The sequence below is a fragment of the Buteo buteo genome, chromosome 1, assembly GCF_964188355.1.
Source record: "Buteo buteo chromosome 1, bButBut1.hap1.1, whole genome shotgun sequence".
In the NCBI taxonomy this organism is placed as follows: domain Eukaryota; kingdom Metazoa; phylum Chordata; class Aves; order Accipitriformes; family Accipitridae; genus Buteo; species Buteo buteo.
In genome coordinates, this window is record NC_134171.1 from 66,404,799 (window position 1) to 66,427,843 (window position 23,045).

Consider the following 23,045-nt stretch of genomic DNA (forward strand, 5'->3'; position numbering starts at 1 on the left):
GTTAGTGTGCTAGGTAACCTTTGTTGGCTGTGTTAGTGTGCTAGGTAACCTTCGTTTAGAATTCCGCTCACGGAACTTTGTCTTTGTTGTCTGTAGATGGCAGCCAAGGATACTGACCTCCATTGCAAAGTGTCCTGAGATCAGTTGGAAAGCACAGTTAAATCCCTAGATTGTGTGTTATCATTTTATCATTCATTCAGGTAATGACAAGGTTTAGCAGATTGAGCATGCTAAATGTTCAGAAAGGATGTGGGAGGTTTGTTTGGTTTGGCAAGTGCAAACTAAGTCTTTCTCAGTGTCTGCTGCTTGAAAATGTGTCTGCCTTGGCTGAGATTTGTCTTCTGGTTGTCTTTCAGAATGCTCCAGGCCGACCTGCAGCTCAGTGATAGTGAAGAGAGTGGTGACGACCAAGTCAGTTTTAGATGTTTTATACACTAGGCACACAGACTTCCCTTTAAATCATCACAACTTGTTGTGTTGTTCCGAGTTCCTTAAGCTAACCTTTCCTCCCCCTCTCCTCTTTGTTTTTGTGAACAAAACAGGTTGTTGAAAAGCCACCTTCTTCACTTGCTCCTCCAAGGTACAGGTTTGTTCCCAAACTACTAGCTAGACCAAATAAGGAGGAAAAACAAAACTAATGGGGTAGATGGGTAAGGGTTCCTGGTTTCTCTTGTAGATACAGGTGTTGGTTTCTAGCTGCCTGAAGCTGCTGTTGAAAATCGCCTTTAGTTGTGTGGAGTTTTACGGAAAGCTCCGATTAGAAAGTAATAATCCAGACATGCTGGATTTTGTCTATGAACCAGAATTGATTTCCCCAACTGTTCCCTTCTTTTCTCCTCTTCCTCTCCACCAGTGTATATGTAGATCACACTGGATCTAATGGGATTTTCAGTTGTAGTAGTGACAAGTGAGGTGTGAGTCCAGTTTTAGTTTAGAAGGAAGCCCAAAAAAGCCAAGTGGATGAAGAACAGAAAAGGGTTAGGTAGGCTCATGGAGGCTATTTCAGCTCCTACTGATAAGGCAGCTGGCTGTAAGCAGTTCCTGCCATGTGTTGTTAGTCAGAAGCAGTATTCAAGGTAGACTGAAGAGCCACACGCCAGCATTAGAGGAAGAAAGGTGGAGAAGCCCAGAATTTTTCCTATAGGAGAGCACCGACATATGTTTTTGGCTTGATATCTATATTCTTCAAGCACAGGGTAATGGTCTACAAAGTCAGACTGGCAGAAGGGCACGTCAGTTCTTGGTGTGATCTGTGTCTCTGCAAGCTCTTGAAATAGAGTGTTCTCACAGTATCAGTCTGGATAAGCAAGGAGCTTGCCTCCAGATCATACAAATGTGTTGATACTAATGTGGGAAACAGTTTTCAAAGCAAAAAAAAAAATAATCAACATTTTGTAAGCCCATTTCAAAACAAAAAGAAGGTGTGCATAAAAGTCACAGTTCTCCCTCAGTTCCATCCACTCCCATTGTCAGTGCTAGAGGAAAACACTTTTGAGTAGGGGAGGGTGTTGCAAAAAATGCTACTGATTGACATGACCGTTAATGAAACAGTTACAGCACCTTGACCAAGTAACACAGATGAAGAAGTAAAAACTTAAGGGGGAGAACACAAAAAAGAGAAACCATCCTGGAATGTATGTTTCTGTCTTGTTAGCCTTTATTGGAAATTTTTCCGTTGAGGGTTGGGGCTTTCAGAAAAACACTCGTTAGTTTTGGTTATTTTTTAAACTTTGGTTGGCTAAATGCAGCTTCATACTGTAGCAGTGATGTCCTGCTTACGTATTTGTCCGACTGGGTTGGAGTTGAAGGTTTTATTATTTCCAGAGGCTTTTTATTCCAGTGCTTTATCTTTTGACTATGGCAATGTATTCCTTTGGCCTTCTCCCCTCCCCTCTCAGTGCCAAAACACAGGGTTTCAGTTTTATTTTTGAATCCTGCCATGTCAATATAATAAGTAAGTAACCTTCACCCATGCTGCTTTCTAATTTTATCTCATGGTGGCCTTGCAGTGCCCTACAGTCCCAGCCCAAGAGTGTGGCATCAGCACATTCCAGCAGCTCGGAGTCAGGGAGCACCAGTGACTCAGACAGCTCTTCAGACTCAGAGACGGAGAGCAACTCGAGTGACAGTGAAGCAAACGACCCTCCGAGAGCGTCAGCACCTGAGGTGAATGCCAATAAAATGTAGAGGCTGCTTAACGCAGCCTCTTGCCTCAGACTCTCTGCTGTCTGAATGCATTCAGGACAGGAGACCTGAAATACTGTCGTTGTTCAGGTGTCCCCTTGACATCTTTGCTGCATCATCAGGCTTATCTTGCCCTTTGTTTCCCTTCTAGAGTTTGTCAATTAAATAACCCTTAGTAACAGCATAATTAGACGTCTACGTGCCTAACCTTGAAGTGTTGCCCCCTTCTCCTTTGGCATCATTGTCTAGCACTCCTGGAGGAATTAGTGCCTTCACGGGTGAGACACAAGCAAGGTGCAGATGAGAAGCACAGCTTGTCTGGGGTGTTTGGGGCCCATGTCTGCCCGTGCAGCTTTCCTGGGTGCCAAGGCTATGGGTTGCTTCGGGGTGAGACCAGTTTCCTGATACATTAAGAGGAGCCACTGCCTCCCTGCAGCTCCTGTGTGTGAGTGACAGATTCAGCTTCTCCCAGATCACAGCTGAAGTGATGAGACCTGCAGGAAGGGCTGGAATGTGCTTAGACTTGCTTCTGTTGAATTTGGCTCAGATAGTGCTGCACTGGCATTTCTGAGGCTTTTACTGGGAAAAGCAGACAACCAGAACTTAGCGCCTTAAAGTTTCATAATTGAGACCATGCATTTTTTGAAAATCTGCTGCAGAAGTGCTCATGTCCCATGGTTTCAAACAGTTCCTCCAGCTTGCAAAACATTCTTGGGCCAGTGGGAAGTACATAGTTATATCCTGTGGACCACAGCTGATGTAAACCAATCTGCTGCCAGTTTTGAGGTACTCTCACAAAACACAGAAACCGTGTAATTTATTCCCCGCCCCCTCCTCCAGCCCTAGTTTTCCTTTCTTTTACCTTAGAAGCACATGAACAGGGAGAATTTTATGTGCAGAAAACAAGCTTTGAGAAGGTGTATCTTTTCATCTCACATCTACTACACTTCACCCTCTAGCAGTTCAGTTACAGACTTTGCCCTCTGCAATGTGGGTGTCTTTGGAAGGACAGATGTTATACTTCTCCTCTTTTACCAAATCCTGCCTGGTTTGTCCTGAAAATACTAGATTGTAAGATCCTTCTCGCTCTAGTGAAGTCCTAACTATTTGCCATTGACCATTTTATCCTTTTTTATTCAGCAAACTATTCATCCATGGTGCTCAAGGAGTAAGTTAGTGCACATGGCCCATTTGTTTATAGTCAGTTCTTCACATGCAAAAGAACAGACTTTAAGACCTATAGGCAGTAGTTCCTTTATTATTTTTTTTTTTATTTTTTTTTTTTTAAAAAAATCTCTTACTATCCTTTGGTTTTGGAAACCTAATGAAAACCTGTATGATGGTGTAGATCACAAACAAGATAACCGATGGTAGAAGTGCTAGAAAAGGATCAGAGTATGCCACTGTCTGATAGCTACGTACATTATAAACCAAAGTTTACTAAGTCTTTTAGCCATGTTTTTACAGTGTTTGACCAAAAAACAAATGTTCTTCAGTGGCTAGTAAGTTAAAATTCTGATGAAAATAAAGCAGATTTGTGTTATCTGAAAAGCCTAATGGAATTCGTGGTTTAATTTTACTTCCAAACCCATGGTAAAACCAAGCACTGTTTTTTAAACCAGGATTCTAGATGGACTGACTTAAACACAGTTGAAGACATGTCTTATTTATCTGCATGTTCTACAGTGAGTTGAGTCTGGATAGAGAAGAAAATCATGGCAGAAGGGATTCATTAGTCTCGGAAAACATTTCACGTACTGGGCTTTCTCTTTTCGGGGAAGGGTTGTGGCTCTTCTCAGAAGTGAGAGTGGTAACTGGGGAGAATCAGTGAGTGCGGGAGTTTAGCTGTGCTCTGATGGTGCCCAGATAATGAGTTACCCATTTGAGTGGTGTTGCCACATACATGGTATTTTCAGAATGGGCCCCAGAGAATAATGCCTCAGATTTGCAGCTTCTGTTGTCTCTTTTAGCATTAGTTGGGTTTGCTTTTCTCGTAATTTGTCAGACCGCTGTTAGATTAGGCAGAGCTTGTAGCAACCACGTTATGTTATTTGACCGTGATGCCAGGGGCCTTCAGACTTCAGTCGTTGCTCACGCCTTGCTTGACCCAGAGGGAAGCGAGTGTTGGGTTGTGTAGGCAGAGGACTCAGAAGAGGCCGGACTTGACATGCTAGCCATACAATTTATTTTGGTAAATGGTTTGCTTTTGGCTAAACCACAGGAGCCTGACAGCCTACCTGTCAGACTTCAATGAGATGTGTTAGCTGGCACAGCTGCTCATCTGTTTTGAAAGTAGTGCTGTGTGCAACTAACTTTCCAAAAGTGTTGCGAGGACAGCACCTAATCCATTTCTACGACTGCTGCTTTTTTTATATGTTGTCTGATTGCACAACGGTGTTGGTTAGTGGCAAACCAAGATGAAGCTTTCATGTAGACTGGTCTCTTGCTGAGCAACAGGTAAGGCTAGCAGAGATCCAGGAGTGCTGTGCAATACGTTTGACTGATCCTGTGCGAAGATGAGGTCTGTGTTTCTGAATTGTCAATGTGCACACGCTAAAGCATCACCACTGACACATGGTCTTTCACTTTCAAGCTCTTTTAACATCAAGGGGAAATTTTACTGGGCTCTGGTAAGCCATGCTAGGATGAAAATAGCCCATAAAGGCATCATAAAGTCTTGCATCCTTCCTTTCTCTTTTTGTGTGCAGCCTGACCCACCGACTTCTAATAAGTGGCAGCTTGACAACTGGCTAACCAAGGTGAACCCACCAGCAGTGCCAACAGAGAGTCTCAGCGAAATTGCCCATGGGGATGGATGTGAAGAGGGCAAGGAGCAGGGGCAGGCTGTCAGCAGCAATTCCTCCCACCAGCGTGCCGAGCCGAGGGAGCCTCATCACAAGAGCTCTGGCCGAGCGGCCAGGGCTCCTCAGGACGCTCATCTTCTGACCAAACGCAACTGCCAGAAGTCTCCTGTGCGGGCCGAGGGGCCCTCACCCAGGCAGACTGTGGGCATCAAAGGGCCCAGCAAGGGCCTTGTCCACGAGGGGCCCAAAGGAGGCCTGAAGGTGGAGAGTGACCCTGGTCCTTTTGAGGTCAGAGACCAGTCTTCCAGAGACAAGCCAAAAGTCAAAACGAAAGGGAAGCCAAAATCCAGTGACAGAAAAGACCTGACCCCGGCACTGCAAGAGCCCCCTGAGAACAGAAAGCACAAGAGCTCCCACCAGGCCAATGCCAAACCCTTCTTGGACCCCAAGGTCATGAGAGATGTTTTGCTTGGCAGTGTCCAGGAGCATCTCGCTCTCAGTCCCCTTCCTCAAGGCCAGGGCACAAGCCCCACCAGGACTAGCGGCCACAGGCCTGCCATCGTGGCCAGAGAGGATTTTCACAAGGAGAAACTTCCCTTGCCTATCAGGGGGAAGAAGTTGCTCTCGCCAGTGAGGGACTCCCCTGCCCCTCAGTCCCTCATGGTGAAAATAGATCTCCCTCTGCTGTCAAGAGTCCCCCAGCCCCCTGGGAAAGGCAGTCACCAGAAGAGAGCAGAAGCCAAGGAACCCCCTGGTGCAAGGAAGCAGGACTTGGAGAGAAAAATCACGGATACTCTTGACAAGTCCCTTCAGAAGAGGAAGGTAAGAGGTGGAGGTGGGTTTGTACAAGGACCAAGGTGGTGTTTGAAAAACCCATGCGGAGAGTTCATTTCTGCTCCTAAGTTGGGAGTAGATCCCTTGCGCTCCTCCTTTAACGGTGTTATCAAACTTCTAAAGGGAATGTGTATCAAAGCCGTTCATAGAGGTTTCTTGTTGGTCACAAATGCCCTGCTGAGCAAATGAAAAGCCTCGTGAGCTAACAAACGCTTTGGTATTTGAAAACATTTTCTGCTGTATTTTCTTGAAATACTAGTTTTCTCAGACAACAAAACCCCAGCCCTCCTATATTGGAGGAGCTTTCAGCAGCAGGCTGTGTCAGCATGTGGTTGGCCAGCCCCCTGGTAGCATTTGTGGGTTTCCCTGGCTTTCAACCAAGCAGAGCTTTGTAGGGCTGTGGTGCCCCCTCCCCCTGCAACCCCTTTAAATGCAGCATGGTATCTGAAGCACCTCCCAGACTGTGCAGTCATCTACACTATCCATTTAATGTCTGTTGTGGGAGAGCACCTTGCCTGCACTTTGTGGGGAGAACTGACACAGGCTGCCCTGGTCTGTGGTTTTTGGTTTTGTCTATGCGTGGACCTTCTGCTGCCTTTAGCCATGCAGCCTTAGGCTGCGTAGCGTAGTCTTTTCCTGTGTGGAGTCATTCATTTCCATGAAACAGTTGTGATTGCTTGCTTACACAAAGAGGAACAAATTCTGCAGGTGTGAATTGTGTTATTACTAGGGATGATGGCAGCAGCCCCATGTTTTTGCTTTTCCATAAATGCAGACTTTTAACTGAACCAGGTTCACCGAGAGTAACAAGTGTCGCTAAACCCTGCTTTGGATCTCAGCGGTTGGCTAACTATGTAGAAAACTTCTTTGGTTTCCCCTGGAGCTGCTGAGGTGCTAGCAGCGATGCTAGTGCTTAAAAGATGCATGTGTCCAGAGTCCTTCAGCTAGAATAGTTGCTTTGCTTTGAATTACAAGACAGCCCTTTATTTAACTGAGATGGTAGTTGCTCACAAGTGGTTTTTGGAAAGCTAAGTCCCAAAGGGGGCTGTGAATATACTTCTAGCCAGCTGGTTCAGCTGCACAGGGTTGGTTGCAGGCCTTGTGGTGAATGGGTATTCACTGTGGATATTTCAGTGCCTGTATACCTTCTTGGTCCTCCTCACAGAGCAGGTGGCTTAGCACATGTGGGTGAACAACCTTGGCTCCCGTGTGGGTTGCATTTAGTCCTGTCATTTTCTGAACTTCCCATAGTTGTGGGGGAGAATTCAGAAGAGCAGGGAAAGGGTGAAGAAACCGGAGAGACCACAGCAGTCCCCCTCTTGCGGAGCAGTGGAAGAGGGTAAACAGGCAGCAAATCTGTTGCTTCTCCTGTTATCTCAAAGACCCAAAAGAGGAGCTATTTGATATTAGACATGTCTTCCCTTGCAGCCTGAGTGTCTGATTGCAGGAAACCCCTCCTCAGAGCCTTGCTGTCTGCATTATGTCAGCATGCATCAGTGTCCTTGGAGGCTCAGGCTTCGTAACAGCCAGCTAGGTCAGGTACAGCTGTCAGACATCGTTTGCGGCAGTGTGGAGCTCAACTTGAGAAACAGTTTAAGAACTTGATCTAGGTGCTGGAGCCTTGCCCTGAGCACACTGCCAGAGGTCGACTCTGCCGAGCACAATCTACTGAGCTCCATCACAGTGACATAAACCTGCATGTACTCTTGGGAGAGAGACAGAAAGTCCTGGAATGCTTTTGGCTGCCACCAGGCACACTGTGGGTAACACTGACTGATAAGTGCAGTTTCTTTTACATTTTCTTGGCTTGTAGCAAATTATTCTAAAGTTTTTCATTCAGGTGAGCTGATGATTTGCACGCTTTGTATTGTAAGACCTATGGAGTGCAGTTAAAAAGTATTATTTATTACCTCTCCGCCTTAATGGTTCCTGTTCTTCTGGAGGACAATGGCAGTGATTTTAACTGCCTGTTTAAAATTTCAGCTGTATCAGACTCTTCTTCATAAAACCAAAAACCCCTGCACATCTGAGGAATCGGAGGGATCTAACTCTCCTGTGAATGCATTTTTTTCCTTCCCTTTGATAAGGCATACCACAAAACACAATTGCTTGCAGTTCATGACTTTGCCAGGAGGAATCTGAATACATTTCTGTATAATTCGTACTGAGTAGGAAAAAAAAGCCCATCTAGAACAGATGGAATGCTTATTTTCAGCAGTGGAGATGCCTTAATTTTGATTACTATTAGCAACAAGAGGTTTAGCAGTTCCATCCCCATCACTACAAAATAATTAATCTATCCAAGCAAATGTAGGTAAAATGTCATTTTAGGATACTTGTCAGCGAGCCTGAAATCTATATCCGCTGTGTTTTGGGTTTATGCTTTGTCAGTTCTAATATCTTATCCTTTTCTTTTTTTAACCAGAATCAAACTTAGCTGTATTGGTCTGTACTTTGCACCAACTTTCAAAACGTGAGTGATTTTTTTTTTTTTTCTTCCTGTTAGAGGGAAGTGGAGAAGGAGATTGATAGGAAGAAAATGAAATCAGAAAAAGAAAGAAAATCATTGCAGCCTGCAGCTAACAAAGACTCCAATAAATTGAAGTGAGTGTACAGTGGTGGGATGGCAGACATGCATAAAACTAAGTCTTTTTTTAAAAAGGTTAAGGCGAGGAACTGTATCTCCTGTCCTTATACTTCTGAGTTTGCTTATAACATCGTGTGCCTTCTGAAACTTAATCTGCTGCAATCTGTCTTTACATCCTGGAACCAACCATGTGGCTATGGGAGTGTCATTTATTCGCCTTTTTATTTGTTGCAGATGTGAAGTGATACTTGGGTGTCACTTATCTTCCTCTCCCTTAACGCTGAGGATTATGGTTCTAATCATTCAAGCATAAGCTGACGTTTCCGTGGCTGATCATCCTCCTATACCTGGTTTACACTGCTGCAAAAGCGTTGAATGTTGTGGCATTTGTCCTGATTTCGAACAGTTGAGATGGGAATGAAGACTTCACCATTTTAAACACAAACTTGTCCATCCTGCAGCTTATGTTGCTGCATGCTCTGATCCATATACTACATGTAGCTCAAAGAATCTGTTTATGCTGCAAGAAATTTAATTGCCAGTTGTGCCCGTACTACTTTTCCTTCTAAGCTGGTAGGCAACCATTTGCACTGCTCTCTTTCAGACCAGATGCAGGAAACAAATTTGTGCAAAAAAATTAGACGTTGTTTGAGTTGCAAACAGTGTGGTAGATTGCACGCTGGGATGTAGGAGCCATTTCCCCTTCTCTAAACTACAGTGGTGGTAATCTCTCAGCAGACAATTGCCCAGGTGATCTGGGAGGTGGCAGCTGTTCTGTGGGGAGTAGCATATGCTTGTTCTGCACGATGGCTTAGGTGTTTCAGGGGATGGCAAGAGAACTTGCCATCTGGTTGACAATGTCTCTGCTCATTGCAGGGGGGTTGTACTAGATGATCTTTAAAGGTCCCTTCCAACCAAAACTATTCTATGACTCTAGGTGAGTAAGACTTGAGAGTTCAAGTATCAATTATTTCTGCTTTCATGAGAAATGGAACTAGCCTTAAAATGCTTTTAAAAAGGGAGTTGGACTAGATGATCTTTAAAGGTCCCTTCTAACCCAAACCATTCAACGATTCTTACGAACTTCTTTTTCTTTGCGCATGTTTTCCTCATTCTGGGTTCTACTGTCATACTTGTTTTGGGGAAGTTCGTGGTCTCACTGCATGGGAAGCAGCAGAAAGCTTTTTAGCAGATTCATAGTACTTCACATGCATTTAAAGCTCTGAGTCTTTGTAAGGTGAGAAGATGATGTGAACGTGTTTTGCACATGGGGAAATTGAGATGCAGACAAATTTGAGTTGCTTGCTCAGGCTCCTGCTGCAAACAGGTGAAATAGCTGAAAGGGTGGCCCCGAAGTCGTGAGTCTCATTCCCATGATTGAGCAATCACGTCCACAGCAGAGCAAGTTCTGGCAGCCTCTTGGGAAAGGATATTGTACTAAATGCAACTGTATGTCCATAAATTTTGACTCGGTGATCATTGCTGTTTTCGTAATTGGACAGGTCCTGATGAAAGAAAAAAGTCAGATGTTAATGCTGATACTCTCTACTCCCTCAGCTGCTTTTGCTGTCATCGGTTACAGACTTTGAACAGCACTTAGCGGCTGGTGCACGCAGTGTCTGTGCTAGGTGGAACTTGTCTTCTCCCAGCTGAGAATGCAGAGGTGAATGTGATGGATATTGCAGAGCTCTCTTTTCTCACCTTGCTGCCATGGGAGGCTGCTGAGCTGGGATGCTCCAGAAGCACGTGGACATGCAGCTCCCCCTTTCTCTAACCAAACCAAGATGCCGCAGTGCCAGTAGGCTTTTTACTTTGACTAGCCCAGATTTGCATAGAGGTGAAATGTGCAAAGCCCAGTCCAGAAAACAGATTTGTATGTATAGGTGGGTAGGGAGCATTTGCGTTCTCCACTAAAATCATCATCTTGTTTTTGTCTTTTTTGTATGTGACCTAATGGGGACGCAACCAGTGTGCCTTTTGAATTGCGGTCTTTCTAGAATTTCAGATGGCCTTTATGGCCAGGAATTTCTCATGTATTCCACTATAGCATTTGCAGTGTTTCTGGTAGATCTGCTGAAACTTACCCCATAATTTGCATACCAGTGTACTGCCAGCATTTTGGCTAGGTCTTTGCTAGAGCAAACGCTTCCAAGAGCATGTCTTCAAATGGGCGGTGTTCCTGAGAGGGGAGGCTCCTGTGTCAGTTCTGGGCTACTGCATTCAATTCCTGCTTGATTGTGGCTTGAACTTGAGGTATTGACTTGCATTGGTATGTAGCATTGAGGTTTGTGTCCTGACAACATGAGTAAACTGCTTTTCTGCAGAGAAAACATTGAAGTACTCTGAAAGCACTTAGGCGTTAGGGCTAACATTTAGTTGGGTGAAGGGATATTTCAGCTGTGGTAATAATGGAAGGGCATTACTTCTGTGGTTCATTCCTCCCTTTTTCTCAGTGAAAACGAGCACCCCTTTTAGCCATGTTCTGGCTTTCAGAGTGGGAAGAATAGGATGCGTTTTTGGGGAGAGAGGGCTCTGGATCAGGTCAGGGGATGCCGCTGAGCTCTGCGTCAAACAGTCCTCTCTGGAGCGTCAGCTGTAGTGAAGCTGGGGAGCATGTGTGCAGTGAGTAGGGACTGTGCCACGGGAAAAGTGGGTTGTGGAAGAGGGGAGAGGACTGTCGCACGCACAGCAGAACGAAGCAAGATGTGCAATGTTACACTTCAGTCTTCTCACTGGGTTTAACTTCATTTCCTCCTCTTCTGATAAGGCAGTCCATGAGTTGGGATTCACTGCTCTGTGTTTTCCTGGAAACTTTGAGAAGCTGAATAAAAATGATGTAAATGAGCAGTAGTGAAACAAGGTTTAGAGCTATTTGGTGCTGCTTACAGCTGCCAGAGTTCCCTGGTAATCCTAACTTCAAATGATCAGAAATCTGATGTGCCACCATCCTATTAAATGTGATAGTCTCTGCCATTTAAAAGCACAGCATTTTAAGTCTCTATCACTGGAATCCTCTCAACTTTATAGTGTTGTCTAGTTGAGCTGGTGAGTCCTGGCAAGGAATGACTCAGTTGAATTCTGTCAAAGCACATACAGGATCAAATGTCTAGGTGAGTATCTCTGACCATAGAAGATATCTTCTACCATAATTGGGAAAGAGAGGTAGTGCTGCAGTTCATTTGCCTTGTTGGGTGATTTGTGCCAGGGATTTTAGTTGCTGTGATTGCCTCTCTTCCTCTTTCAGTGAAAAGGGGCTGTGTTGGAGGGATGCCTTTTTTTTGCAACAGCCTCGTATTCTGGTTGCAAGCATTTACTCCAATGATAAGTCCTGAAGGTTATTCCTACTTGAAAACCAACTTGTTTGTGTGTTGTTGGCGGCTTAAGATGTGTTACCTAATGCCAGTGAAGTCCCTGAAGTTTTGTTTTGCTTTTGTTGGATTCTTTATGTTAACAACTCATTTCACACTTCCAGAGAAATTTAAAGAGAACTGGCACATGATATAACTATGTTTTTAAAAAAATCCCTACCTTATATGTACACCATATTCATCCCAATTGCTGAATTTGCTTCCCATCTCCAGAGCATCAAAAACTTCACTTGAAACCCAGAAGAAAGATCTCCTGCTACCCCCACCACTGCCACCCATGTCTCCTGTACATCCTCCACCAAAGTCAACCAAGATGGCCCAAAAGAGACCCAAAAGTGAGAGCAGCGAGCTGCCTGTCGTGGATAACACTGCCAGGGACGAGAGCAACCACAAGGATCCTTTGTTCTCCAAGCACAAGAAAGTGGAGAGAAATCCCGCTGAGCTCTCAAAGGGCATCAAAGTAGGTATCCATTATAACTGGCAGGATGTTTCCTGCAACCCATGGGTGCTGTGTGATTCTCTTGAGAAACATGCTCTGAGGATATTAAAAAGGAAGGAAGATAAACAAGCCACCAGAGAAAGCTCTTTGAAGCATTTTTACCCCTTTAATGGCTATCTGTGACCTTATGTTGCTAGCTCAAAAGCCTGTGTTGTAACTTCTCTGCTGACTTTCCATCATCTGTTTTAATCTTACCAGTGAAACATAGTGAGAAGGGGTGACCATGTGAAAAACAAAGGCAAGAGAATCGTGTTTATGGTAGTAACTGCTTCTGACTGTAGGCAACTGCAAGTACAATATTGGTGTAAAAATAAGTGTGTTTACAGAAAGAAAGAGTGGATTGCTTAAAAATACGAAACAAGCAACCTGTGGTTTTGACCGTGACCTAGGTATAAGGTTTTATAGCTTGCTTACAAAATTGTTGATGATCCTTGCAGCTGGATCTTTGCATTTTGAGGTTATAAAATTCAATTATATTGCTGCTTACTCATGGCTCTGTGTGTGTGATCTAGGATGTTGCTGTGTGTGTTAAGCTAGACTGTGCATGCTGTATTAGCTGGCTTCTAACTGCTTGCTTTTTCCTGATAATGTAGTTAGTAGTGGAGAATCAGCAATTTCCATGTGGTTAAGCTGGAAATAAGTGTGAATGGATATTACCCCTTCTGCCTTGGCTAGTGGCCATGAAAAACGTGCTGCTTGCAGCCTTACTGCTATTTTAGCCATTGTGCAAGGAAACCTGCTACTTAATTTCTCCATGCTTGGGAGAAGTTTGAATGGTATTAAGCCTTGCTAGCAGTCAGGTAGGATGCCAAGTTTCCATTTCCATTATTGAAAGGGGTACTGGGGAAGAAAGTAAGAAGAGCTGGAGAGCCTGGAGAATAGATTATGCCTGGGACAAATAAACATTTTCTCTTGAAATTTAGGAAAGCCAAGCTTTGGAATTGATTTAGACATCTCTCTAACCAGCTTTATCTCCACTCTGTGTTTTTTTCAGGGATCTCCAGGGGATGTCACAAATCCTTTCCCAGTGCCTTCTTTGCCAAATGGTGCCTCCAAGCCAAGGGGACCTCAACTCACGTTTGAAAAGTAAGTTTTTGTTTTACACCCATCACCTGTACTTTCTGAATACACCAGACAAGGCTGGCCCTGCAGCCACCCAGGCTTCTGCTTCTTGATCACTTCTTTGGGGAGGAAAGAGAGAGAGAGATGTCTGAGACCTGCCCTGTACTGCCTTCTTGTGTCTGGGACTTAGCCCACCCACCACAAAGCAAAGGTCTCATTACAACAGTTCTTGGTTTGAGGGAAGCTACTCTAGAAATTAAGTACTTTTGAACTCTGAGAGGAGGTGTCTTGTGCCTGCCTACAAGTAATGGGTTTTGATTTGTCTGATTCTTGACAAGTGGCAAACTCCTCTGTGACAGGGTGCTGGGCAGGCAACTGACTTTTTCTGAGAGGGTATGACTCTACTTGCTCCTTTTGTTAGCGCACAGGTGGCTGTATGCCATTTCCATGGTGAATAGATTATCCCAATGCGCAGAAATGTGTGCAGTCCAAATTTATCATCATTTATGTGTTGACTGAGACCCAGCTCTGTAGAAGCGTTGCACACCATATCTCTTGTAAGCAGATAACTTGAATGCAAGCTCTTTTGGTCTGAGTGTGTCATACTGCAGAGTTTACTGTATGCTTCAATCAGAAATGTATTGCTGGTATTGTACTTGAGGAATGATAGGGCATCACGTAACTACTATCTCTCCATGGGAGCAAAGAAGTAAACTTGGCCTCATAGTAGCCTAACCTCCAGTGTTTTTTCTACTTAGAAATGTAAGTTTTCAGTGTTATTCTAACATACATTTTTTAAGAAATCAATTCATTTTATCTGTCCATTCAACTGCTATGTATTTCTGAACATGCAGACAACATTCATTTAGTGACTATCATAACTGTAACGTGTGTTTGATAAGGCTGTAACAAGCTTACCAAAACAGGATGTTCGGACTCATAGCATCCTGTAGATAAGAAGGTAAAATTTATCCTACTCTTTTTCTCTGTTTTCTGTTTTTCCTCTTTCTGTCCCCAATTCAGGCAGCATCCGATAGAATACTACATAGAAGTGGCCAAGAGGCTGAAGCACAAAGCTGATGCAATGGTAAGTCATGGCCCTGTGCTAGAAATGTTAACCAGCTCTTGCATTCAGACCTGATACTTGCATGCACGTGAATAAGATTCGCTGGCTAACGTTACTTCCATACTCCCTACATGGAGCATGTTCAAGTCATATGTGGGGAGGCTGTCTTTATTTGCCAAATGTTCAGGCATTTCCCTTTGTTGTAAACACATCTAGAGAATGTGCCTAGAGAATAGGATTCAGAACTGATGTTGTCTGAGGTTAGCAGGCCTGTTTGCTTTGCAGAGCTATCACAAAGTCCTTGGAAGATAGTTTTAAGACAGTTTACTCTGAAACGTCAGGATCCTGTGTTGGTGGACAAGACTTGGAAGTGCCCTTTGCAGATGTAACTAGCTTTCTCCACTATGTGCAGTTTAACAGCATGCATGAATGAACCTATTTTTTTGCTAATTATGGCTCAGTCAGATAATGTACATTTGCTACTTGCCATTTACCTGTGAAAATGAAGTGAGGGAATACTGCAATGGGAAGGCCCCATCTGCCTCTCCCAAAGCAGGCCCCCAAGATGAGACAATAATATCCAAAAATGTGAAGGTAATAAATTACTTAAGGAAAATGTTGAGCAAGAGGAAGAGATACGAATAGCCAGAGCCCACAAAGCTGATGACTGGGACCACATTAGGGGTTCTGCTGAGAATCCTTTAATTATCACCTGGAGGCCTGACTTGCATCTTTTTCTTTCTTCAAATCCTGCCTAACTAGGGGAAAAAAAGGGAATTCAGGTACACTTGAGAGAAGCAGTTTTTGTCTTAGTCTAAAAATTAGAATTTTCTTCCCAATAGACCGACAAGACTGGAAAGGCCTTTCAGTACCTAGATGCTGCCCTTTCCTTCATTGAGTATGGGATCGCCTTGGAATCGGATGCACCAGCACCAAAATCAGCTTACAGCATATTCAGGGGCACCATAGATCTCATCAAGTAAGTGGTTTTCAAAGCATGATGGTTAGGCAGCATGTTTGGAGGGGAAGGGTTAGTTGCATTGCTTGTTTGCAACTGTGGCAGCTCTGGATTCCCACCATGGAGCAGAGTTTGGGTTGCTGTACAAGCATCAGACAGACCATCCAGAGGCACCAGAGACAAATCCTTTGAAATGTGTTTCAGCATTGCTTATCAGAAGAAGTAGGCACCATGTCCTCCTCAGCATTTGAGCCTTGCAGTTGAGGTACACCAGAGGACACTGGTTCAGATAATCGAGGACATGAAGGAGTTTTTACTTTATCCAGAACTGAAGTTGCTTTTGCATGTGAGCTCAATAGTATGTCAGTTAAAAAAAATCAAAGCAACAATCTAGCACGTGGAAGAGCGGTTTGTGCCCCAAAGCTCTTGCAGCTTGATTGAAGGCAGATTTTACTGGTTTCTCCCATGTGTCTTTGTACCAGTGCACTTTATTGGGGTTTCTTTTAGCAACGTTCCCTGTTTAGTTTCACAGCCATAGTAGATGCATGTAGATAGTAGACATTATGACATATGCAGGCAGTGCAATCCAAGGAACCATGTACTGGATAGAAGAGAGACAGGTATCGGTTTATTCATATGGAAATTACAGGTTATGTGAGTTTTCGAGAGCTGATTTGACTTCTGACCTTAGAGCTGAAAGAGCTGTCAGAGTTTTTTTTGTGGTAGACTTCAAACTTTTTAAATGACATTGTTTGCTTTTTGGTCTTGAGGGACTGCATTTCCAAGATGCTACTGTTGCTTTGTTTTCAAAAAGGAGGTTTGCTTATTTGTTCTTTGCCAAAAGAAACATTTCCACTGAGATGTCTGTCTTGTCCAGAAACACTTGAATTAGTGTTGTAGTCAGTGGTGGGGGCACCTCTTCTGGGCCTCAGGCCTGTAGGTGGCCCACGGGGGGCATCTACTTGTAGGGATGTTGCCCATTAATCAGTGTAAGAGGAGAGCGAGTCGCATAAGGGGCCACATCTGTTCCTGCTGCGTGGAAAACAAGGCATTTGGAGACAGTCCTCTGCTCAAGATCATACAAAGCACTTGGTGCCAGGACTAAGAACTCGGGGCAGGTTTCTTGACTTTTGGACCAGTGCTTGAGATAACGGCATGCACTGGTTTTTCATAAACAGTAGGACTTCAGAGCCCTGATGACTGACAAGATTCTGTTTGTTTCCTTAGATTCGCCATGACATTGAAATCCTTTACGGACTCCTCAGCATCTTCACAAGAAAAAATCTTTGCTGTGTTATGGTGCGTAACCGTTGTTCTGCACCTTCATATTCTGTTTTTAGACTTGATAGAGTGAAAGACCCGTTACTTTCAGGGGCAAAAGAATGAGTTAAATGGGAATCAGAGTTCTGCAAGGAAAAAAACCCCACAATATCAAAACCAGAATGAACAGGAACATCTCTAAAGTGAGCTGGGATATCACAAGGGACTACATGTGGAAGGCACAGGCTCTAAAATTTGATCTGCTGGTAACTTGAGAGCACATAAGGGCTTTCACCTAAGGTGAAAGAATGCGATTTGGCTGTCCGTGCTTGAGCTGTGTAACTGAAGCTGTAGTTGAACGTAGCTGAGGCACTTCTGGACAGAGGCTTACTCAGCCTGTGGCACCTATAAGAGGTTGGGCACCTGTTTTATGTAAAAGACCAGACATGGCCCTTCCTTGTTTGGTTGTTTTTTTTGTTGGGGTTTTTTTTCCCCCTTGTGATTTTTTTACAGAGTCTTTCTTTAAGATGAGCAGGAGGAGAAATTCTGAGCTTTCTTGACTTTGCAATACAGCTGATGTGTGCCTGCCTCCATCCCACAAGGCTGATGACTGCTGAGCAGGCAGCGGTGAGCGTGAACTCTTACTCTTGGTTGTGTTTCTGTTCACAGCATGCGCTGCCAGTCCATTCTGCACATGGCAATGTTTCGTTACAAAAAAGAGACTGCAATAAAGTATTCCAGGATCCTGAATGACCACTTCAAGGTAGGGCATGCGTATTACTAAGCTGCCAGCTGGCTGGCTGCAGTAGTTACTGATGTTGGCTGAATAGCCCATACCTAACAAGAGTTCTGTTCCTTACTGCAGAGTTCTTCCAGAGTAACACAAGCACCTTCTCCATGTGTTGCAAGGTAAGATTTAAAAAGATATATGTTGTGATGTGTCTATAAGGGTGTGAGTGAAAATAGTATCCAGAGTATTTGAGTTGCAGGCTGCGTTTGAGTGCCTCACCACTCGCTCTTTCGTACCACCTGAAATCATATTGTTAGGGGGCATGAGTAGGTTTCTGCTCTCTCTTTCCTGTCTTTTCTCATTGGAAAGGTTGGGTTTTTTTTTGTTATGAGGTCCAGAGTTACTGTGTATCAGGCAGAGCAGTTCTCCACCAGAGAAACAGGCCAGAGGAGCAAGGAAGGTAGCATCACTATGCTATTTCAGAGTCCCTGTTGTTGTCATCTTTGTTCTGTTCTGTCGCTCTCATCTAGAGATCGTTTCAGACTTAAGAGGGTACCATCCCCATCTCCCTGGCCACTGTCCAGTAGGATTATGCCTTCAGCCTGTGGTAGCATAACTTTGAGGTGATACTTTAATATTTTTCTCTTTACCTCAGTCACCAATTAAGAAAAAGAAACTAATTTTCTAATTTGTGAGTTATTGAGCATTTTGTCCTTTCTATGTATCTGCAGCAGTGTTGCTGCGTATGTGGCAGCAAAAGTAAAAGGCAAGATGTCCCATAACAGTGTTTGGCCCAATGCCTGGCAGACTGGTGCTGTGTTTTAATGACAATGAGTAAGACTTTTTCTCTATCCTGTGGTAATTGCATTTGGCAGATAGCTATCCAGCTCCACATCTGTCCCTTTTAAACTTTGCAGTTGAGAGAAGGTGGTTTGGTCTTCAGTAGTGATGCTGAAATTCCAGTTATTTTTCTGCCACCTTGGACAGTGTAGGTTATTGGGAATTAAATGGTCTCCCAAGAGCAGTGGTGGAAGCTCGCTCATACCAGTGACTGAAATGAGGTTGGTTGAAGTGGTGGGGGTGAAGCGATGTGATGAAGCCAGCCTGTGTCTGGAAGGCGGGCAGCTGACTGCGTTTAGCTTCCCTAGGTCTATAAATAAGTGTGTGTAGGCTGACCTGGCTGCTTTGACTAGCTGTCAGAAAGCTCCAGCCTCTGTAGGTGGGGAGCTTCAGCACGCCTGAAATGGAAGTCTTTAGCAAAAAACACTTAGAGAATCTGGTGAAGGCTTGCACGAGGAGGTGTAGATTTTGGAAGGTGGATGGGTGGCCCTTTCTGATGTCTGGTCCCACATTTTCTTTTGTCAAGAGGAGTCCTTAGAGTCGCAAATCAATTCAAAAACCTTGGCCTTGCACTCAGAGGACAATTACCTGTTATGCAGCTGAATGCATCTCAGTTTTTAACACTCTATGCTGCAGGCCTAGATGATACTGGATAGCTCCTGGCATAAGCCAGTCTTGTGGCAAGACTTTCAACTCTGAAATGAAATGTTTGTGGTGGTGTTTCTTTCTCCTGCAGAAGCACAGGCATGCCTTCTCTTTCTCCAATGGCCTCTCCTGCTGGTTCTGTGAGTTCTCAGCCAGGATCGAATGCTAGCAACTGCAGCGGCAACAGCATTGGCTCTTCAGTCACTGTCCCTTATAATATCCCAAGCATCACCTCTTCCTACGTCAACATTACTTCCTATATCCTCTATGCGTATGATATTTGGGAACGGGCTGATGCACTGGTCAGGAAGAATAAGGGTAAGTTTTTGCCCTCTGGCTTTTCTTTCTTATGTGTTGTGTTTATGTGTATGTACTTGCTTAAATCCTAACACTCAGTGTAGCAAACACCATACCTAAAGAACAAAGCAGTAAAAATGTCGAAATAGACAGCTATGGCTTATTGGCAGGTTATTGGCAGAGATACTTGGTGGTGATATAATGATGAGTGTTCCAATTAAAAGGTTGTCTTGGCATCCTCAAATGTCTAAGAGCTAAGGCATGAGGGTATCAAGTGCAGGAAACCAGCCAGCTCGCTCCATGGTAACACAAGAAGCATAAGGGTTGTTTTTTTCTGTTTGTTTTTCCCTTTGGGGCGCTTAGTTTTTCTGAATTGGTCCGTTTTCTTTAAAAACATCTTTTTGGCCTGTACCCTTGTGTTTCAGTTTGTTTGTCAAACTTCCAGGTATTTTTGTCTTGAAAAAGGTGAAGCTGGCTTCTCTCCATAACAGAGAAGCTGAGCAGCACTTCAATTGGAGTCCTTGCCAAGCAGCATTTCTAAAATTGCTCCTACTTTTTTTTATTTTACAGTTTTGTAGTTAAAAATGTTGTGTTGTCCTGTGGTACAAGCAGTGGTGGATAAGCAAAAGCCCTAGAGCAGATGCAGTTCAGTCTGTAACCTGCCATCCCATGTGGCATTTGCAGTGTCATTTTCCGTAAAACACAAAGTTTTGTGAGCTACTGTGGGCAAAGGGAAGTTTTGCCATGATCTGTTGGCAAACTTGCGACAGAAAATAAACACGATGTGCCTGGCTGAATTGTTGGAAGGCTGTAAAAATAGTCACACTAATGAGGCAGTTGCTGAAATTCAAAAGGCTTTGCAAGTCACCTTTGAATAAAGTAACTCCAGTTGTTGGCTGTCCTCTGAGCAAATCTGTGCTCACAGCAGCAATTCATGTGTAGTATTTTGGATTCTAGCCTCTAAAGGCTGAGAAAAGATTGTCACATAGAAGGAGCAGTGGATGCTGCTGGTAAGCCAGAGGAATGAGTCCTGGAGGAAAACCTGTGGGAGGGCAGCCTGAGCACAATCTTGCATCAATCAAGACTAAATTCAGAACCTGCTATGTGTTGCTGTTTTGATGTAGGGGAATGATGACCGGGGTAGTAAATACTCCTTAGGGAGTAGATCTGTGCAGAAGAGTAAATACTCATGTAGGCTTAGCAGTTGTTGTCACTGTTCAGGATGGTGGAGGAATTTCAGAACTGGAACTTGTTGATATTCAGTGTAATGTACAGATGCTAAGAGGTGCGGAGAGTGAGTACCTAAAACTAAAAAAAAGGCCATATCCTTGATTCTTTTGTGCAATTCATAGGGCATAAGAAGAGGAAAGAGCAGTGGCCTTCAGTTATCGAGTTCTCTTAAACAGGGAAGTCATAAGTTAGTGGAAAGCAGTTAGTTCTAACTACGTCCAAGTCACTTGTGCAGAGCTGAAGTGCTTTCTGGCGGGTCCGCAACCAGTTGCTTCCAGCACAGGACCCAGCTCCTCACTGTAATGCAGAGTAGCACCGTGGATCATGAGGCTGTAAGAGGTTGTCTTCAGCCTCTGATTTCCCACAGCAAGGACAAGCTGAGGTTGCACGTGTGCATGTGAAGTCACTCTCCTTTCACAAAGTACTGTGGTCCCAGATCAGATTATCTTCTGGTTGCCCAGGCAGGGTGTTCAGACTCCTTGTCCCTGCTTACAGCTCTTCTGTTTCCTGTGGAGGGAATGGATACCCATTTTGTACACAAAAGGAGGGAAATCAGGGGAAATGTGTTCTCTGCTTCTGAATTGGAAAGTATTAGAATGAAAGTGTTGTGCTCTCTGCTGCTGAAGAGTTCCTTGCACAGCCAAGCAGAAATCTTCAGCCTCCAGGTTCAATCTTTGTGTGTAAATAAGGAGAGCTGAGAACGGGCGGTTTCTGAAAAGGTACCTGGCAACACGATCAAGGCTGGAGGGACCGAGGGACTGGGACGAGCCCATGTCCCTAGAAGGCAGGTCATGCAGGAATATCTTGGAAAGGTGACTGGAAAGGAATAGGTGTGATAATTTCCTGTAACTCACTGTCACCTGCACAGATGATTGCCAGCACAGAGCAGGGCATGCAGCCTGCCGGCATCTCCCAGCAGATTCAGATATGCTGCAAGAGCCTTCTCCTGCCCATGTGGGAGGAGGAGCGTGGTGCCTCAAGCTGGTGGCAGGGTAGGAGGACTCTGTGAAATCTGCCTGACATGCCCAGCTAAAGGCAACCCAAATCTGAGCTGTATAGCCTGGCAAGCTCTATAAATTTTTAAACCTGTTCAGTTGAGAAATCATGATGTCTCCAAGGTTTGAGGATGGATGAAGGAAAGGGACCAGTCTGATGACGGCTGTGTGTGCTTCCCGGCATCACTCAGAAAGACACTCAAATTTGGCCTGTTTAAAATCTGGGGGAAGCACACAGCAGTAACTGGGGTATGAACACCCAAACTTTTGCCCACCTACCATGGAGTCTCGATGTCCTTTTAAAGCCAGCACCTGGGGAGGCGGTTCAGTGTGTGTAGGCGTGTGTGAGTGTGATTTTCCTCTTGCGTGCTGTGCCTCGTGCACTTATTACATTTCCCAGCCTTCTACTATTGCTGACCTCTCTGCATGAACAATGTTTAATGGGACTTGCCAACTGTCAGTGTGCTGCTGTTGTCGCTCCTCACTGCCCCCTAGCCTGTCGGATGTGCCTGTTTTGTGAAACCAACCAAATGTTTTCTTTCTCCCTCCCCTTTTTCCAGAGTTTTTTGCTGAACTCAGCACAGCGACGTGCACTCTGGCACTGAACAGTAGCATGACCGAACTGGTACACTACGCTAGACAGGGTTTACAGTGGCTGAGACTGGAAACAAATACGCCTTAACTGGTGCTCAAGGTGGTCAAATACCTTGAACTTTTTTGCACTTTTGAAGCCTCAGAAACAGTCTAACTTGTTGAATCATTGGATACAAAGCACCTGCAAGGGAAAATAAATCAAGGTGGAAGGGATCTGGTTACACTGGAAAAACTTTGAACTGCATTTTTAGGGTAGCGCTTTGCTGCCTTGAAAAAGAAGAGATGGAGGAAAGCCTCGGCGTTGATGGCACCTTCCTTTCAAACAATGAAGTGCAATGAATTGTCTGAATGGCCTAATGTATTGATGGTCTATAAACATTTCTATTACGAATAACCAGCAGGACAATAATCACACATGAAGAAGTGCCGACAAGAAGGAAATCTGCCTCCAGAGGTTATTATGCAACATCCCACAGTCTGCAACAGTTGTGTGCCCAGAAGACATGTCAGAGAAATGTTTTTCCAAGCATGGATGCAATCTTTGGTGTCTTTGTTCCTCAGATGGCAAGTAGCAACAACCTCAGCAGCACCGAAAAGCGTTATGTTACAATAAAAACAGCAAAGTGGTCTGCCTTGCCTGCTTTCCAACCCCACCCTCTTGCATTTCTCAGCCAGCTGCTGTCCTGAGAAGCGGGGGAAGCCACTGCCTTCAGTGCTGCAAGTTCACTTTTTAAGTCGTCGCTGCTTTGGTCCTCCTCCTTGCCATGCACTCACGCACACAGAAGCCCTTAGCACTCGAACTGTATTACTTAGGGTCTTGCTCGGTTTAAGCCTTGTAAGCCAGAAACAGTTGGGGTGGCAAAATGACCAGGCGTGGTTGGAAACAGCTCTGCCTTTCTTCTGTGGTGGAGGGATGTCACTCACACTGAGGACTCCTTGACTGGTTGCTTTTTGTCATTCCGATGGGTGGGGGTGGACAGCTGTACTGGGTCACTCGGATTGCTTGGGCATGGTTCTGAGTCTGAGAGCTTACATGGGGAGGAATCACTTCTGTTTAAGGAGGGACTAAGTGGCTGAATGTGGAACATAAGA

At 44.5% G+C, this 23,045-nt stretch overlaps 1 protein-coding gene across 1 annotated transcript; it reads left to right on the forward strand.

Annotated features, from left to right (window-relative positions):
- The first annotated feature begins 227 nt into the window (after positions 1-227).
- On the forward strand, positions 228-22,547 carry LOC142036661 (AF4/FMR2 family member 1-like). Its single transcript, XM_075040069.1, has 15 exons — positions 228-256; positions 357-411; positions 543-580; positions 2,010-2,166; positions 4,893-5,810; positions 8,329-8,426; positions 11,991-12,237; positions 13,271-13,362; positions 14,362-14,425; positions 15,247-15,383; positions 16,590-16,661; positions 17,292-17,385; positions 17,488-17,531; positions 18,929-19,155; positions 21,920-22,547. Exons 1-15 carry the CDS (start codon positions 228-230, stop codon positions 22,039-22,041), a joined length of 2,394 nt encoding a protein of 797 aa, XP_074896170.1. The 3' UTR covers positions 22,042-22,547.
- The last annotated feature ends 498 nt before the right edge of the window (positions 22,548-23,045 follow it).